This window comes from Puntigrus tetrazona, chromosome 9 (genome assembly GCF_018831695.1).
Source record: "Puntigrus tetrazona isolate hp1 chromosome 9, ASM1883169v1, whole genome shotgun sequence".
Classification (NCBI taxonomy): domain Eukaryota; kingdom Metazoa; phylum Chordata; class Actinopteri; order Cypriniformes; family Cyprinidae; genus Puntigrus; species Puntigrus tetrazona.
Window position 1 is genome coordinate 3,419,007 of NC_056707.1, and position 18,372 is coordinate 3,437,378.

Genomic DNA, 18,372 nt, shown 5'->3' on the forward strand with positions numbered 1-18,372 from the left:
TGAAACGTTTGAGATGAAAGATGTCGGAGAGCGTAGAGTAAATAAGCAGACGAATCAAATGAAAAAGCTTTATTACCCACAGCTTTTTACAGTGTACAGGTGTAGTGCATTAAGCTTTAATGTGTAAACTACTCAGCAACTTCACTGGGGGGGGGGGACAAGTAGTGTTTTCACCATTGCAACTTATACTTACATAAATTATTAAATATCTTATTTGGCAATATTATACAAATGGGCAGGAAGAAAATAGAGGAGACGGGATGGAGGAACACTGCACAAGTAACAAAATATTCATCTGTTTAGTATGGCGTGTATTCTGCATTATACATGTAGCCTTACTTTAAACACAAAATAGCAATAGATCATTTGTGAAATATAGGAATGTACACAAAAATAAGGGGAAATAAGAACACAAGGGCAGAACATCTACAGCATTAATGTTTACAATAACTGCAAGAGCACAGATGCATATACAATCCCACTGAAAATGAGGCAGCGCTGATGGTCACGGCGTGCTTGTGCCAACACCTCCTCAAATCTACTCAAGAGTCAATGTTCGTATACAGGATTTACCTTTCTTCGCCTCTCCCACATTACGGTTTAGGTGGTACTGCTATCATATGAAAATGTCCGACACAGTGTATGGCAGGTTTTAAAATATTTCAAAAGAATGTAAACAAATACTGTTTGAGTGCAGATCCAAACATATTTGGCAGCGCCGATGTTACGCAACAACAAGAATACAGAAATGTGTTTTTTTTTTTTTACCCATAGTAGCAGATAGTTTGAGCATATATGGCATTGGCCGGCTTAAAAACCATGCACAAGATCATGAATCAGCACTGAAGAGCACATCCATGCACACTTAAGAGAAGTACGTGAAGCATGGGCTGAAAGCGTGTCATGCGTGTTTACAGGAAAGTAAGCACAAGATATAACAATCTTTACAAACTATGATTGCCTCCATAATATTTCACCATTGAATCACACCGTAACAGTATCTAAGTAAGACAAATCTCAGAAGCTTCATAAATATAAGACTTAAAGGAACAGGTCATCTAAACTTTACATTATTTACTCACTCCCATTGCTGTTCAAAACACATATGCAGCTTTTGTCCAGTGATTCTTCAATTTTGGAAGAATCCTAATGTTTTGCTACACTAAAAATCTGAATAAAAAAAAAAAAAGAAATTGCAAATTTAAATATTTTTTCTGCCACTTTTTTTCTCAGAACTGCGAGTTTATACTTTACAATTCTTATTAAAAAAAATGTTGAATTTGAATTATTATTACGCGACATATTACGCAATTCTGAGAAAAAAAGTAAAAATTCTGAGATAAAACCCTGTTGTTTTTTTTTAATCCTGTGGCAGAAACAGGTTTCCATATTTCTAAAGACCTATAATATATTTAGATTTTCTTATCCACTTAGCCAAAGCACATTTCATTCATTCAGAAATTATATAAAATATCCAAGCAACTGTTTACATTTTGGAAGGCCAGGTCATTCAAATGTTGCAAACTTTAATAGACTTTAACAGAAGTGTTTTCCGAAATATAAAGCAAACATACAGATTCCGACCGTCATGAGAGTGAGCAAAAAAACTACTTTCCTTTAAGTACAAAAATGCAGTGAGAAAATACTTTCGATAGAGGACACTTGTCCCTTAGGGCTTGATCAGCTAGATGTGCCAAACAGCTACTAGCTGTCTGCGATCTGTTACGGCTTAGCTATATTAAGAGTGTTTTTTGAAATCTAAACAAAGATATAGGAAGCGGCCTGTCTGACCATTCCTCGGTAAAGTGCAATATTCAGTGTAGTGCACACTATAGGTCGGGCAGTGAGTGAGAGGTTTAGGTGTAGAGATGGTGACTAGTTCAGATATACTCACTGCAGATGTGTCCTCGTTAAGCAATGCACTACCAGTGCGTCACAGTAACCTCCAACGAGCGAACAAGACAGAAACAAAAAAAAAAAATGTCCCCTATAAGTAACGTTCAATAGCTTACTGCGAGTTTTTCTAATTTGGCAAAGGGGTGTGCATGTTTAGCAGCCATTTAAGCTAAGTTGAAGAGTATGTTTGTGTTTTCCCCGTAAAGTAGCAACCAACTTTGTAGTGCACTAAAACACGTTTGATTCTTTATGGGCGTTGGATCACGGAGTCTGACTGCAGCATATGTTGTAAACAACTAGAAAAGCACATTACAGGTATACCGGATTGATTTTATACCAGTATGAATAGCTTATCACACTGAAATAACTGTATGAGTCACATGAGGGGAATGTTAAAGGTAATACTTGTTGATGTATTCTTTCAACGCTAACTGTCTCTTGTCTAATTACCAGTGAAATGGTATTTTTAAACCGTCACGCTTGGTATCAAAGTATTGTTGCCAAAAATGTGCTGAAACAAGGTTATAATTACCAAGTGTTTCTCTTATGGGTTGTGAATCATGGAATACCTTACGTTGACCTGGAGCAATGCTGGATTGCACGGCTGGTCCCTTCGACAAGTGCGAACATCCCCACAAAGGAGAGGTATGGAGATGACATAAGCTTTCTTGCAGCCATGGGGATTCCCTAACAACTCATAAAACCCTTCTGTCTTTTGTGTTGTGGCATGGTGTAGGGTAGGCATCGGTGATGGCGTGCCAAAAGCGTGATATGCAGTCTAATCTCAAAGAAAACAAAGTGTCGATAAAAAGAGAGGTGAAAGCAAGCAAAAGGTACTCTCGGTCACGGCATGCAATACACACACTTGAACGAACGGCTCTTAGATTACTTCAGTTGCTTCTATGGCGCCCCCTGGGTGTCCACGGGTGCACAAGCAATACACAACACATAAACACATTCCACTGGCTATGCCTCTAGGTTTGGCAGATACATTGCAGATCACTGTAAAGTGACAGGAAACTTCATCGTTTAATGGCTGACGGGTGTCAGTGTGAAGGTGATTTACGCTTGCTCCAGAAGCCACTGGAAGAGGCTCTTGTGGCCGTTCCTTGCGTCCCCGACCTCTTCTTCAGTGCGCCGTTCTTCAAAGTATCTCAGAAGAGCCTGCAGGAGGTCGCCGACCCTGAACTCTTTCTCCCTCAGCCTCTGTGCCACGGCCGGCAGCTAGAGCCGGAGACAAACGCACAAAAGTATTAGCAAATTTTAAGCTGGAAAAGACGACAAGTTAAAATAATCACATTTTTAATTTGTATCAGCAATTAAAACGTTTCATTTTACACCACAAACTATATATATATGTGTGACCCTGGACCAAGTAGCTGGGCTATATTTATAGCAAGAGCCAACAATACATTGTATGGGGAAATCTTATCTATTCATGTTGTTATTCATGTTGAAATCTCATTTCTGAAAAATCGACCCTTATGTGTGGTTTTGTGGTCCAGGTTCATAAATACACATACATACATATACACATGATTTTACTGTGAAATACATTATACTTGGTGTTCTCACCTGCTGCAGCTCCTGGGCTGAGAGCTGACTCAGCTGCATTAAAGACAGATCAGCGATAGAGGCGGCGATCCACTGGAGCACAGCCGTCAACTGGGGGTCCACAGCTCGACCCTGGACGTCTGTACTGACCACCAGCAGAGCTCTTTCTGCCGGCCCATGTTCCCTCTCCACTCGCACCGCTCCTGCAAGGGACAAAACACACACGTTGAGCGCGTACATACACACAAAAACCATCACAGCACACAGTCTACTTCAGCAAACCAGTTCCCACGCTCTCTCTGTTAACTAGGCCAGACCCAGAACTCTGCTTGAGCTCATCTGTTGACCCACATGGAGCCGGTCTGACAGTTAAGACAACTAGGAACGTGGATAAATAGCCTTGTGGCTTTGACAGGGGCGAGCTAAAGGTGCTCGGCCAAGTAAGACCACTTTAAATGAGTGGCAGCGCAAAAATAAGGGCTGAAATTAGTCTAACAGTTGAGGTCTACAACAGACCACAGAATAAACACTAGCGCCGGAGAAAAATACAAAGAACAGATATAGTTTTCATTTACCGCCTGAATCCTCTTTGGCCTCAGCTTCTTTCTCTTCAGTGCCGTCACTATAGGGTTGAAAATATTACAGGTGTAAGACAGTTTCAATGACTGATGGAAGGGAAAGGCACCACAAACCACATGCAGAAGACAGTGACAGGAGCTCCCAGCTTCCCATTTCTTACATAAATATGGCATGAATTGTGGCGGAGCTGGTTTATGATTTGCCCATATTGGTTAGTGTTAATGCTTTCTTAAAAAATATATTTTTCTTAATGCCTTTAACCAAATAGGGTATGGCATTGTGGCTAAATGATCTAAATATCTATGCAATCAGAGGAACAATTTTCTACAAAAAAAAAATCTAAATGAATTGTTAGCAGATGAATCAGCAGTTTAGCAGAAAGTTTGTTGTCCAGCGCTGATTTGCATGGGAATTAGTACGGGAGTAGTAAAATTAGTAGGAATAGTAGTAAAATACAGGGTTAATTTTTACAGAAAACTTTTATGTAGTTTTAGTCTTCTGACTAAAATAGCATGTAGTTTTAGTCATATTTTAGTCGTCTGAATTTTTTTGGTTTTAGTTGGCTAATTATGATTTTAATTGACTAAATCTACAGTAAATTTAGTCAGCTAAAATCAAATGGGTTTAGTTGCAGTGTAATGCATTCATTAAGCATTTTTCTAAAATGTCCAATCTCATTATTTTTGACATTAAGGTTCTATCATGACAGACACTGATTTAACTGTGGTGACACACAAAATGCCATTGTTACATATAACCAATGAAATACCAATGGTTATAAAGGCTAACTATGCCTTTTTTATAACAACTTGTTTACCATATTGTTTCTTTTTAAGCAGACATATATCAGATTATATAAATACATTTTGATTAATCTTTAGGACTAAGTACTACATGATTCAGTCAAGAGCAGTGAGTGGTTTTAATTAGGCTGCTATCCCTTTAAAACCAAATTCACGGAAGCAATGTACTGATACATGTTCTCCCTACCGTTCACTTGTGACGAAATAGACTGTTTACATGAATGGTTGACAAAACGGACAATTCAACATCATTGTGTAACTCTCCATTCATTCGCCGTAACTCGAGCGCTGTGTGAAACGCGCGAGACCAGCGACACTGCAATTGCAAAAGATGCAATTATAATGCTTCTTCAAATATTATTTTTCTGTACCTGACGTATGAAACTATAAAGAGATCTCTGTTGCTTTTTTATGGAGTGAGTCATGGTGTACTCTAATGCACATGATTCATGTTGTGGACCTGAACCCGTATGGGATTTGGAGGCTGGGACATCCTTTTTCACTCAAACAGGAAGCATGCAAAAAGGACAGATTGTTCAGTCTCTAGAAAATATCACAACACACTTATGAAGTCAATGACCCCCCCCCCCTAACATTTCCGACTCCCACAACTCTACCAACACATACATAAAGACCCAATTGACTAATTCCATCCTCTGAATGGAGAAACAAAGCGATGGTTTGTTTCTAAAAGGTGATATCAGATACGTTTTCAGCACTTGCTGATAAAAAGCTGCATGACATCATGCAGTAATTAGAGCAGCCCACGCTGGCTATTCTGTGCCTCTTTCCATAGACCAACCTGTCTGATGGAGAGAAGGACAAATGCTCTTCATAAACCTCGCCTTCTAAACCCAGACTGCTCCAGCTACTGCTGTTTCCATTACTGCTGGGGAGAGAAAAAGAAGAAACACTACAAAATCATTTCAAGTAAATCTAGATCACCTGCTAGAAGTTTTTTGATCGTGATATTAATATATTGGTTACAATTTTTTTTTTATTTAGAAGAAATCATATTTTCCACTAAACAACAGTTGTAAAGAAAGAAAAAAAAGAGTCTAATTGCACATATTTCTAACACTGATTAATGTTAACGGACATAAAAAAATTCTATATTTGGATACACTGATGATTTATGGAGTACAGAGTGATACGTTAACAATTGGTTACTCAGAAACACTGCCTCAAGCTGACAACCACACCTTTTGTAAATATTTTGATAGATATTCATGGTATCATGGGTTGTTCAAAACAAAAATTGCTCATACATTCTAACTTTTAGTTTCTTGGGAGATATTAAATTGTTGATAGAAAATGCTTCCATTGAGAAGCTACAGCCAAAAACACTACAAAACAAAGCCTGCCTTTGAAAGACAAGACTGTGTGACTCAGCCGTCATGTTTTGAAGCCAAAGACAGTTACATTTTTCTGAGAATGAAAACAATATCCCTAAATGCTCATCTGGACAAGGCCCTAGGTGTTCCTCAGCAATTTTGGTAAATTGAGAGAAAACCAGCATCTCTGGCTTCAAAGAAAGTGTAAAATGGTTTGTATATAAAAGAAAGAAAAAGAACAATAAACGCTCTTCAGCTATAATGAGTCATACAGTATGTTCTCCTACTCCAAAACCTAAACTGATAAAACTCAGACTAAACATGTGAATATAGTCAAAATACCTCCACTGAAAAAAAACCTAAACACGCTTGCAAATGATATGAAAAATGCGCTGGAGGGCTACTATACAACTTACAGATCTGACACTGACATTATAATTTAGAAATTCAGCCTGAGCTCTTTTCTAGCACAAATCTGTCTTCTCTGTATTGCACTGGTAAGGTAATTGTAAATCCATTCAATCCACTGCTAATTCACCAAATTGTACTTTTCAGCCGCATGCTTGTGAAAGGTGCACAGGAAAAGAAAGCAAAGTGAACTTGAGTGTGGTAATCGACCAGCAATGCTTCATTTCAAGTTTAAATGAGCTGTGTATCGCTTCTAAGTGTGGTGGGTCTTGTTCACCTGTCACTAAGATGGTGAAAGCTGCTGCTCTCATCTGGGTGGTCTTCTTCAAAACTTAGATTGGACCAACTACCAAGACTGTCATCTCCAACGCTCAAACTGAGCTGCTGACTCACCGTTGACTCCGTCACATTGACGCCTTCTCTTCTGGAGGTACTGAAATTGACAAAGTCATCAATCACAGGAGCCCAACAACAAAAAAAAAAAGTTTCAAAATCTAGGAAATCCACTTCTCATGAGTAACTTATGAGCAATTTTAAGTGATAGTTTGCATGTATGATTCTGTGTCACTGTACCCAAGATTGACGGTTTGGCAGACGTTGGACAATGCGGATGTCATAATCTCTGTGGTGAGACTTTCTGCAAAGCTTGCGCCATCATGACCAATCCCACTGTCTGCATTCAAACTGGTGCAGCTCAGTTCCTTTTTGGCTTTCTCAATGGCACTGGACACCATTTCTTCAGCAAAAGCAGCTCTCTTTTCCAAATCAATGTGTATTCTAGGAATTTCTAGTCCAGTCACTGCATCTGATTCTTGTTGCCTTCTTATTTTCACTCCCTGGAAACCACGGCGGCCGTCTCTACTGCAAAACAGGCACTCTCGACCTTGGCAGTATCGACAAGCTTCATATGCCTCAACCAGCTTTTCTGTGAAGGAATGGCGTTCAAGTAACCTCCTGTCCCCCACTGCCTGAACACACGCCGGCCCCAGCGTCATTTCCAAAGTGTCATCGACAATTTTCCTGGCATAATGTTCAATGACTTGTATTACACCATTGTTGCTTTTGCCGTCATTCAAGCTGCTGGTACTATGGTAGAGCCTGTTAGTTTCTGTATAAGGTAGAAGAGAGCATGAAAATGTATTTTTGATGAGATTTTCTGGCATGTCCTCGACAATGGATTTCCTGTAGAGGCAAGAATCAGTGAGCGATTTTGGCAGTCTAACAGAGCTCATTCTCAGCTTTCTCGTAACGTCACATGTGATGTTGTAGGCCAGAGACTCTGCGAAGTTCACAAGTTCTACATATTCATTACTGCTCACGTCTTGACCGTCTTGACAAACACATGGCAGGGATTCACAAGACGATCCATCTTTTCCATCAATAAGTGCACCGTGGGATGACTTGGATGTGGGAATTTGGGAAACATCAGGACTACGATCATTGTGCAAACTCCTAGAAGAGTGAAGCCTCAAAGGTGATCTCTGCTTTATTTTTCGTGCTGCATGAGCCAGGCCAGATTTAATAGATCGATATGCCAAGCGAGTGGCATACTGATCCAATATAAGCTCTCGGTTACCTCCCTCTTTCTTAAGCACCTTTATAAGGTAACCTGCATATTCGTCAGTGACACTCTCGCAACTTGGATATTCTGACGACAACCCACTTGAACTGCCGCTCACTTGGGCGTCACCAGGCCACTGACAAGTCAAACTTCCCAAAAGGCTGTCTCCGCTCTGATGTTTGTCTGAGTTGACAGATCCTCTTTTCAGTGTTTTATGACGACAGTGGCTTGAACTCATCATCTTCTTGACATCATTGATGACTTCTCCAGCTACTTCTCCAGCATACGTCCACAAAGAATTTAAAGTCTGCTCTGAGAACTGTGCGCTATGCAAGGCGACACTGGCTTTGCTTTCTTCACCCACAGTCATCTTCACATCTCCAAGGCTTAACGTGTCCATCTCAGTGGCCATTGAAACAATGTGGCACGCTAAACGCTCTGCATAATGGAGCGCACTCCTCTCGATCATTCTGCTCCTGACATTGGGAATCAGCTCTGCCTGGCAGTTTCTAGAGTGAGGACAATCTTCCTGGTTTTCCTCCTCGTCTTCATTGCTGCCAGCTTCTTCAGAGAGAGACCTAATGAGTTTGAGCATGAAATCGGCCTTGTCTGTAACCGAACCTTCTTCTTTGATGTCGGTGGCAGGCGGGTAATAAGGGGTGGGTGGAGGAGTCGCAGGAGAAAATTCTTTTGCGAGTGTTCCTTTAAGCTTCTTCGAGAACTGTCTGATCTGTTTCTCGCTGTATTCATCCGACGACTGCTGAGGACTTGAAGGTGGAGTGCTAGGGATTTCAGTCGATTTTGTACCAGAGTTGCTGCTTGAAAAATCATCGGCACCGGCTTTTCTACCTCCACATGAGGCAACTTCAAAAGTGGGCACTTCCAGTGTGTCCATTCTCACGACAGAACGGACATCTGGGGTGAGCTTAGAGACTGGACGTACACTTCTGGAGGATGGGTCACAAGAGCCCTTTGATACCAAGTGAAAGGGAACCTGTGAGGGAGTCGATGCATCTTGTGATTTAACAATTACCTGGCTTGGAGTGGATATGCGAGATGCTATTGTTTTGCTCAAAAAGTCTGCACAATCCTCCACTTTCTTCTTCACTTTTGTTGAGGAATGCATCAAGTCAAATGCCTCCCCTACTATAGTGTCCACCATATTGCCAGAGAAGTTTTGAAATGTCTTTCCAATGGAGGGTTTGGTGGAATCATTTTCAGTGGATGGATTGCCAAGAACTACCTCCACGCTGGCATCCTGGATTCTTGCAGGACCTGGAGATGACTCAGTCTGAGTAGTTTCAGAGGCCTCTGAGTTTGAGGATGCCACTTCCACTTGGCAACAAATGGTTCTTTTAGGACTGGTCTGACATACGTGACCAATACTGGTATTATACTGAGAAGGTTCATCAGAGTTGTTCACATGGGATATGACCTTGCCAGCCACAGGAACTGGAACACAACTGGCCATACCAGACACACAATACAAGGCTTTTTTCACTGTGCAACCATCCTGCTCTTGATTTGCAGCCTCTGCAATGGCCTGAGATCCAAGATAGCTTGTTTGGGCACTGCACGTTTTTGTGATGAGAGAACTATCCTCAGCACTCACATAGCAAATGTTGTCTACTGACACACTGATAGCTGCCTGTGTAGTGAAAGTCACATCAGCTTGTGAGAGCTCTATAAAAGCCTCTTGGAGAACAGACTCTGACAGGTCAGAGGCATAGGACGAAACCACTTCCTCCTCTTGCTCAAACGACCAGTCACTTGGTGTGAGTGGAGTTGAGGGATGTGAAAACTGGCAGACCTCCATAATACCTTCAAACACTAACTCCTCAGCCAGATCTGCAGCAAATCGTGTGACAGTGTTGTTGAAAATCTGCTTTTTCACAAAGAGGAACTCTTTGAGGGCTCCAGAAATGGCTTCCCCTACTAAGAAACTAGCTAGACCGTTTATGGCACGCTCTTTTAACACATATGCATGGCGCATACCTATCTCATGAAAGGCCATTTGAAATACTGAAGAAGTCAGTCTTGCAGCCAAATGGCAAAGTGTAGTGGTACATGAGGACACACCTTTTTGCAAGTCCCTTAAGGCACTTCCAAGGCTCATTTCAACCAAGTCTGTAGCAAACTTCTGAATCCCATCCTTAAGAGACTGTGATTGGGATTTGGTGATGGTGACTGTCTCCTGGATGTCTGAAAGCTTCATTAGATGCCCATTAGTGTTTTTGAACTCCTTATGACACACACAGCTCAAGTTCTTATTAATGTTAAAATCAACAGGGGAGGAGTACCCACAGACCGATCCAAGGATTTCTTTTGACAGGTTGTTGGCAAAATCGGAGTACGTTTTGTACAGCGAGCAAAGGTCCTGTGGTTTACGCAATTCTGAGCCATCTCCATCTGCCTTCCAAAAATACTCTAAGGAGCCTCCTTCTCCGAGTGGGCTAAATGCAGATGAACGAACTGGACTGAAGAGCGGCCCGCTTTCCTCGCAGGGAGTCCTTGCAGGCCGTGGGGAATCTGGTGAATCAGAGTGAATACTGTATGGGGATCCTGGTTTAAGTGGAGTAGGTTTCTTGACATTGGCTGGAAGAGTCCTATGATCAAACTTGTGAGGGTTCATTGCTGTGGTCGAGCACCCCCTTGACACAAATTTACAACCAGAGTTGTCAACAAGCTTCTCTGTTTGACCAAGGAGGGGCTGTTCTTTCAGGACCTTGATGTTGGAATCAAAAGACTGGTCTAGTTCATCAAACTGATCAAAGCTGTCGAAAAATTCACTGACTTCTGAGTCAGAATCTTCAACTCCATCCTTTAAAACAGGGATCTTGGGAATGTCAAGTTTTGCTTTAAGACTCTTCTGATATCCAACTTCATCCAGGAATATAATAGGGCTGGGACTTGAGCAGTCTGACTCATCTGACTCTGTGAGGGATGTAGAAGTAGCACGTCCCTTTGGAAGACTGCTAAGTGCATACGAGTTCTCTGAACTTGTGGGCCACGTTGTTGACTTCAGGACAGTTTCTGACACTTTTGCAGCAGCCTTTTCTTTGTGCACCGACTTCCTTGGGATGGAACTTATAATAATGCGAGATCCGGATAAGTCTTTTAAATGAAAGGGGACAGTCTGGGATGCCACATCCCTTTGGTTTCTCTGACTATGGCCACCTGCAAAATCAGAGAACAGCTTGTAAGAATATTAGCAGTTAATTAAATCCAAAACTTTGAAACATCTTTTAATAAGTACTACTAAGTATTTTATAAGTATAAGCTATCCTTCTCATTCAAGAAAGCTCAAATGAATTGTTGAATTATTTACTGTTTAGTAAGTTTTTTTTAAAGAAATGACTACTTTCATTCAAGGTGACATTATACTGATAAAAAATGTAAACATTTATAATGTTACAGAAGGCTGTTCTTTTGGCCTACTGGAGTAATGATGTTGAAAATTCAGTTTTGTATCATAGGAATAAATTACATTCTAAAAAAAATTGTCAGGTCAAGTCACCTTTATTTATATAGTGCTTTTAACAATACAGATTGTGTCAAAGCACTTAACAGTATCAAATAGAAGAACAGAGCGTCAATAATGTAAAATGACAAGATTAAACACTTAAATACTTTAACTTTCAGTTAAAAGACATTTCATTACAGAATCAATGAAAAATTAATGATAATTGCTGGAAATTAAGGTGAAATAGAAAGCATTTATTTAAATACTACAGTTTTGACTTAATTTCTGATTAAACGGCCATTTGCAAGACTTCTTTCAAAAACATTTTACTTACTCCAAACTTTAAAATGGTTCAAGCCCATTCTTAGGATCATTAAGAATCATGACTAATTACCTGTATCCTCCTCTTCAAGATGCTCAAAAGCAGTAACAAAGTCCTCTTCGATAGAAGAGACAGACTGATTGGTGTCATCATCCTCAGCTTGGCATGCTTCTGAAGCGCCCCTCTGAAGAAGCTGTAACTCCAGTGCATACCTTATCCCAGCCGTGTATCGAGCCAACAACCCCAGCATGCCGCAAACACTAATCTGAGGAGTGGGGCTATGTCTCAATACGCACAAAGCTCTTGAACAGGCCTGAGGAAAAAAAAAAGGACAGCATTTGAAAAACAAAAAAAAGAATCAATCAAATGCTAAGATGACACAATAAAAGGCTTAACGTTTGATACTTGTTATAAATTGTTATGATAAACGTAATGTTAATCTGGAAGATAAACATATTTCTGCTGCATAATTATAAATATAAAAACTGTCAAACCCTGATCTGACATAATTTCTTGAGAAGGTTTGATTTTTAGACTTCTCACGGCACTCTTATTTTTCCGGACATGCATGAAAGAAAGCATGCAATCTCTTGTTATGTCTGAGAAACACTTGTGGTTTTATGTAATGTTCAAAGTATAAAACTTAATACCATGGCTGCCTACCACAAGGTTAGTTCTGTTTAGACCTAATTTCACACAAAACGATGCCACAAATTTAGAAGCCCAGACGAAACAATGAAGGACACCTGATATCAAAATAACGACAACAGCAAACACGTCTCGTCGAAACCCCCCCCCAAAAAACATAAACATACTTGAAATATTTAAGCATAATAAAAGCAAATCATACCTGTGAAACACTCTCTTTTCTCTCAAAAGGCCTTTTGGGGTCTTTGAGGAGAAGAATCTCTTCATCTTTAAGGGTGTGTACATGTAGTGATCGAAGCAACTCCATCATCTCAGTGGAGAGGGACGTCAGAGCCTGAGAGCATCAAAGGATACATGACTGTAGGATCCAACCAATCTCTCTTTTTGTAGTATGTTCATTTTTAGCTTTCATCGTTCAAGTGGTGCAAACTATCACGTACCTGTAGAGTAAAATCTTCCCCCTCAGCATGGCTAGGCAAGCATACATAATGTACCTATAAAAGAGAAGAATTATGCCAATAATATTGTGATGCCATAATCAAATGAAATCTGGGATGGCAAAGTAATGGAAAAGTGTACACAAACAAGCTTATCCTACTCCATCTACGCATGACTAGCAGTTTGCACCTTCACTACTCAGGTGTTTAGACAAGTTGTGCAATCCCAGGAAATACGGTACAGTACTATTTGTCATATTTGCATTATTTGATTTCTTTTAGACAACAATGCAGACAGTGTGTGCAAATAAATTGCGATATCCGCAGGCACAATTCACCAACCCCCTTCTTATGTCTCACAAAGCCACAAAGAAAAATGCCATCCTAACAAAAATGAAAACAAGCCATGCTGCAACTGCAATTTCTTTTTTTGAATTTAACAATTCACCCAAGCCTCATGAGGTGCGGTCATGTATATACTGAGGTGAGATGCAACAGTAGCACTGCTGAACTGTCCCAGTTGACTCTAACCGCTCTCTTATCACCAATATCTGTTGTCATAGAGGTTTTCAAAATTACTCAACACAAAAAGAGGTCATGAAACATTTAAACCGAAACATCTGTGTATGTATTATTCCGGCTCAGCCCAATCAACATAATTTGTTGCATACTCATGTTGAGTAGCGCATTAAAAATTACGCCAGCCTCTTGTTTTTTCAAATAACAAAGATAATGGAAATAATCGTAAAACATAAAGAAGGACTGTTTTTAGGTGCTTAAATGTGTGTATTATTTGAGCTGCAGAGTTGTTCTTGTCTTTTTATAGTCGTTTTGGGGTTTGCGGTGTTATGTTGTCATGAAATTAAGTTGTCAAATTGAATATAACTTTACATAGACGATGTTAGTATGCAGTTTGCAATGGGTCAAAGGTGAAAATGGCTGTCAAGAAGTTTTTTCCCCCCCTGTACATTAGAACCAGTTGCAATCATATTCAATCCTTACTTCTGATAGGGACTGTGGTTCTTTACTATGCAGCTCCACTACGACATTGCACAGCTCCTTCTTGTGTTTCAACAGGCTCTTCAGGCCCGGGTTTGAGCCCTCGCGCATGGTCTGTTCAAACAAACAGAAAACATATTGGAAAGTGAATGAGCTTGGAAATGCACGCAACAGAACTGAATCGCTGCAGCCAGCACTGTACCTCTTTCTTCATGGTGGCACGGCTCTTTAATGGGACCCCTCTGATCCGTGCACAGGCGTCCATGATGTTGCAGTGCTGGACAGGAGGCTCTCCTCTCCTTGAAGAGAATTAAAAACATCGGAAACATTTTCAATCTAGCTACCAAAAATAAAGCCCAGCTTACAGCAGCCATGCTTACATCATACCAAATCAGAATGAATGGTGTAACCTGAAACAATCTCAAGTTTTCTCAAGCGGTCTTAAAAAATATAGCTTTTGCACATGCACAGTGCATGGAAACATTTACATAGATTTTTTGCATGTTTATTTGTGTCCATGCAATTGAATGCATATTATATATATATATAAATGAACAGGCCTACAAACATTTTATTTGTAACAAATATAGTGCATGAGTACAGGTGCATCTCCATAAGTTAAAATGTTATGGAAAAGTTCATTTATTTCAGTAATTCAACTCAAATTGTGAAACTCATGTATTAAAAAATAACTGCACACAGACTAAAGTAGTTTTAAGTCTTTGGTTCTTTTAATTGTGATGATTTTGGCTCACATTTAACAAACACCTACTAATTCACACATCTAAACAAATTAGAATATGGAGACATGCTAATTAACTGAAGACACCTGCAAAGGTTTCCTGAGCCTTCAAAACGGTTAAGCCTTCAGTTTGGTTCACTGGGCTACACAATCACGAGAAAGACTGCTGATCTGACAGCTGTCCAGAAGACACCCTTCACAGGGAGGGTAAGCCACAAACAGTCACTGCCAAAGAAACTGGCTGTTCACAGGCTGCTAAAAAAAAGTTGAGTGGAAGGGAAAAGTGTGGACAACCGAGAGAATTATGAGGCTTCTCGAGCAAAATCGATTCAAGAACTTGAGTGAACTTCACAAGGGACGGACTGAGGAAGAGCCACCACACACAGACGTGTCAAATAAAACAAGATGCCTTTTGTTGTGCTCTGCAGAAGAACGAACGTTTGGTGAGCAAACCGTGACATAATTTTCACTTTTGGGCGAACGGTGCCTGTGAGTTGGATCGCGGCGATCACATGACTTATAGGCAACATACGGGAGCGCTGCTCCAGAAAGACGGGCTGAATATGAGTAGACAAAAAATTACCCAAGCAGTGAAAGTTGAAGAATCCGCATCTTCAGTGTTACACCGCCTACAGCAGGCCGGTTATCTTGGGGCGTCTGTGTGCGCGGTACACCAAAAGGATTGAAAAATATAGGTCTAGGCTACACGACGGCCCGATGTCAGGCTGTTATCACTTTCTCACAAAGGCTGAACCGAAACGGTGTGCAGGAGCAGTGAGATCTTATCTGTGCGCTGCAGAAGCTTGCGTGAAAGAAGCGAAGAGGGATTCAAAACAGAATCTGATAAAGCAGACAAAGAATAAATAAGAAGCAAGTGTCACATGCAGATAGCTAGCTCTTGAGCAGCGGTTTAGGGGAGCGCATCCATCTGTTGTTGTGGGTTAATAAGGCCTGAGAACTAAATCTGCCCAGAACGCTTGCTCAGTCTAATTATAATACACCGATTGTTTACGGGCACGACAGAGAGATTTGTTCAAGGACTTCGATCTGATGGCGCTAACGGCGGACGCCTACTTTTTTTTTTTAGTGGCCTTGGTTTCGGAAGTATTTGTCCCATAAGGATTTTAAAAGGGCTTTATTAAAGAGATATAAGCAAACCAGCCACAAGGAGAATCACAACATTACACTACAGGCCGCGTTCTTAAAGGGACAGTCCAACCAAAAATAAACGTTTAATACAGCTTCACACATTACTGGCGCTCTTCAACGGTCTTTAAAGTGATAGCTCACCCTCAAAATTAAAAACCCGTAAACATTTTTCCACATTCATATCGTTCCAAAATTGGAGCAGCTGATCGGCATTGGCTTAAAAAAAGGGGAAGTCGATGGCTACCAGGAGCCCTTCGGTAACCAACCACGTGAAGGAAAAAAGAAAATTTAACAGGTTTGGAACAACAGGAAGGAGAGTAACTGATGACAGGCTTATTTTTCATAAAAAGATATTTTGGAAAACATCAGGGGATTTTTTTTGGCAATGCAAAAATGATTTATCAACATTCTACAGAAGCGGAAAGAAAGTCTTGCATTTTTGAAATCTGACTAAATTCTGGAGAAGAAGAAGAAACAGATTTTTGTGGAGAGGGGTGAGTGTTGCAACCGCTTGCGGGCCTTTGATGGAGCGGAGGAGCCCGGCTTGTACAGGACCACAGCGTTTCCACAGCCTTTCTGACTGAAGGAGCCTTCACACCTGAACGCTGAAATAGGTCAGGCTTTGATGTGCGTGTGGGTGGGGTCTGCAAAGGGAAGCAGTTTTTATAAGAACAAAAAGAGCACATTTAGGGCAAGCCTCGAGCCCCTTCAGGAGGACGTGAGCACGTGATGGCCGCTGCGTGTGATCTGCGAGGAGAGCATCGGCGGGGTCAAACGATTTCCTCAAATCAACAGATGTTTATGAGATCACTGGCTGCTCTCAGCTTATGAAGAGGAGTGGCTGCGTGCAAAACTTAACGCACACGACGCCATCCCTCGCCACGACACCCCGATTTTAACACTCAGCAATTGCAAAACTGTCAATAACGCTTCAAACACGACCCCCCTCAGCTCTGGCAGCACGACGACAACCCGCCATTTGACACGCATTTTGAAGCTTTTCTCGACGTCAGTTAATCTCCAATCATGTTTATGTCACGGCTGTCATTTTCGGTTTGGCGATTCGTTTAGTTTTATTCTCATGTAGCGCCACGGGACAGGCTTTGTCGCTGAATTACGGCTTTCTGTTCACGAGCAGTGCGTGTGAAAGCCTCGTCAGAGATATGTTTTGGTGTGGTTAACGCTAAAGCCCGATGATGTCGTTACAGATGCAGCTGGCTCGCGCGTTAGCATCAGGCCTGGGATAACATCAGCCGCGGTCCGCGTCTCGGACACCCTTCGATGGGGTCGCAAGGGCTCTGCGACACGGGAGGAATTCAGGAAAATGACACAAATTAAAAACAAGCGCGTCTCACCTTGTAGCGACAGAGCCGTGCGGTGGGCAGCTAGCTGCTCTTACGTCCGTTCATTTCATCAAAACAAGACGAGCAGGCGAAAGTAATCAAACCCGGAGCGGCGGCTGAGAGAAGCTGAGCGCAGAGACAATGATGGGAGTATGATACACTTGTAAAAATAAACCAATGCAACTGAATGTAGGATTTGAACGGGTTTTAACGTTAGTTTTGACACCCAGTGTTTACTTGGACGGGGTTACGTTGAAAATAACTGGCTAAAAGTAACACTTCAATGAATTTTACCAGAGAACTGGGATGAAGTGCACATTTGCTTCCTGAAGAGAACAAAGACTTTTCTGTTTTTAGAAGTTGGTATTATTTTAACGTCAGTTAAGTACAGCAATTTAGTTTTCACGGTAACAACATGAACATTCTCTGATTGGTGGACCTTTTTTCAGAATTATGGGTAATGTAGTTCTTCACTTGGAAGCGTCCTCACTTAACTCTGAGATCAGGGTAGTTAGGTTTTATTGCTGAAAACTGATTTGTATTTGGAGAAAATTAAGGGGTGTCTTACTTGAATCTGATTTTGAGGTTTTTTTATTTTATTGGGATTTTCTACCAGATATGTCTCTCTCATACATGAATCTGTGTAATCTGAAACTTAATTTGCACAGAAATTAAATGCTCTTTATGTGAAGTGTGAATAGTTATGCATTACCTATACCTATTTAAAGATAGGTATAGGTATAAATTGGCAAATTAATAAACAATATAATCAGATGAACATTATACTTCATAAAGGTCATCTGCCCTCTGGCTCTGTGATAGACCTTCACCAGTGGATCAGGGCTTCCCAAAGTGTGGGCAGCGTCCCCTGGCGGGCCACAGGCGTACTGCAGGCTGCTTGTGACCTAAATAATTGTCATCTTTTTAAAATAAATGTTCTTTCTCTAGTGCTGTCAAACTATTAATTCATCTCTCTCTCTCTCTCTCTCTCTCTCTCTCTCTCTCTCTCTCTCTCTCTATATATATATATATATATATATATGTGTGTGTATGATATATAAGCTAACACTTTATTTGATAGTCCACTTTAGGTATTCAACTAGCAGTAATTAGAGTATTTGTAAACTGTCTGCT

At 40.9% G+C, this 18,372-nt stretch overlaps 1 protein-coding gene across 3 annotated transcripts; it reads right to left on the reverse strand.

Moving 5' to 3' along the window:
- Positions 1-54: 54 nt before the first annotated feature.
- On the reverse strand, positions 55-17,938 carry akap11 (A kinase (PRKA) anchor protein 11). Of its 3 annotated transcripts, none has more exons than XM_043248186.1 (12): positions 17,251-17,938; positions 14,207-14,303; positions 14,008-14,118; positions 13,009-13,062; positions 12,771-12,902; positions 11,993-12,233; positions 7,148-11,312; positions 6,852-7,007; positions 5,635-5,721; positions 4,026-4,072; positions 3,472-3,653; positions 55-3,120 (listed from the first exon to the last, which is right to left on the reverse strand). In XM_043248186.1, exons 2-12 carry the CDS (start codon positions 14,267-14,269, stop codon positions 2,959-2,961), a joined length of 5,400 nt encoding a protein of 1,799 aa, XP_043104121.1. In that variant the 5' UTR covers positions 14,270-14,303; positions 17,251-17,938; the 3' UTR covers positions 55-2,958. The 3 variants fall into 3 exon arrangements, with proteins under 3 accessions (XP_043104121.1, XP_043104122.1, XP_043104123.1); XM_043248187.1 differs by having other exon boundaries at positions 5,635-5,718; positions 17,251-17,937; XM_043248188.1 differs by lacking the exon at positions 5,635-5,721.
- Between the last annotated feature and the right edge of the window lie 434 nt (positions 17,939-18,372).

Coding starts and splice junctions, on each gene's coding strand:
- akap11 (XM_043248186.1), bottom strand. CDS start 14,269: ATGGACGCCTGTGCACGGATCAGAGGGGTCCCATTAAAGAGCCGTGCC. Junction 13,063..14,007: donor AACCACAGTCCCTATCAGAA/GTAAGGATTGAA, acceptor TCTCTTTTATAG/GTACATTATGTATGCTTGCC. Junction 7,008..7,147: donor TGCCAAACCGTCAATCTTGG/GTACAGTGACAC, acceptor TGTCAATTTCAG/TACCTCCAGAAGAGAAGGCG.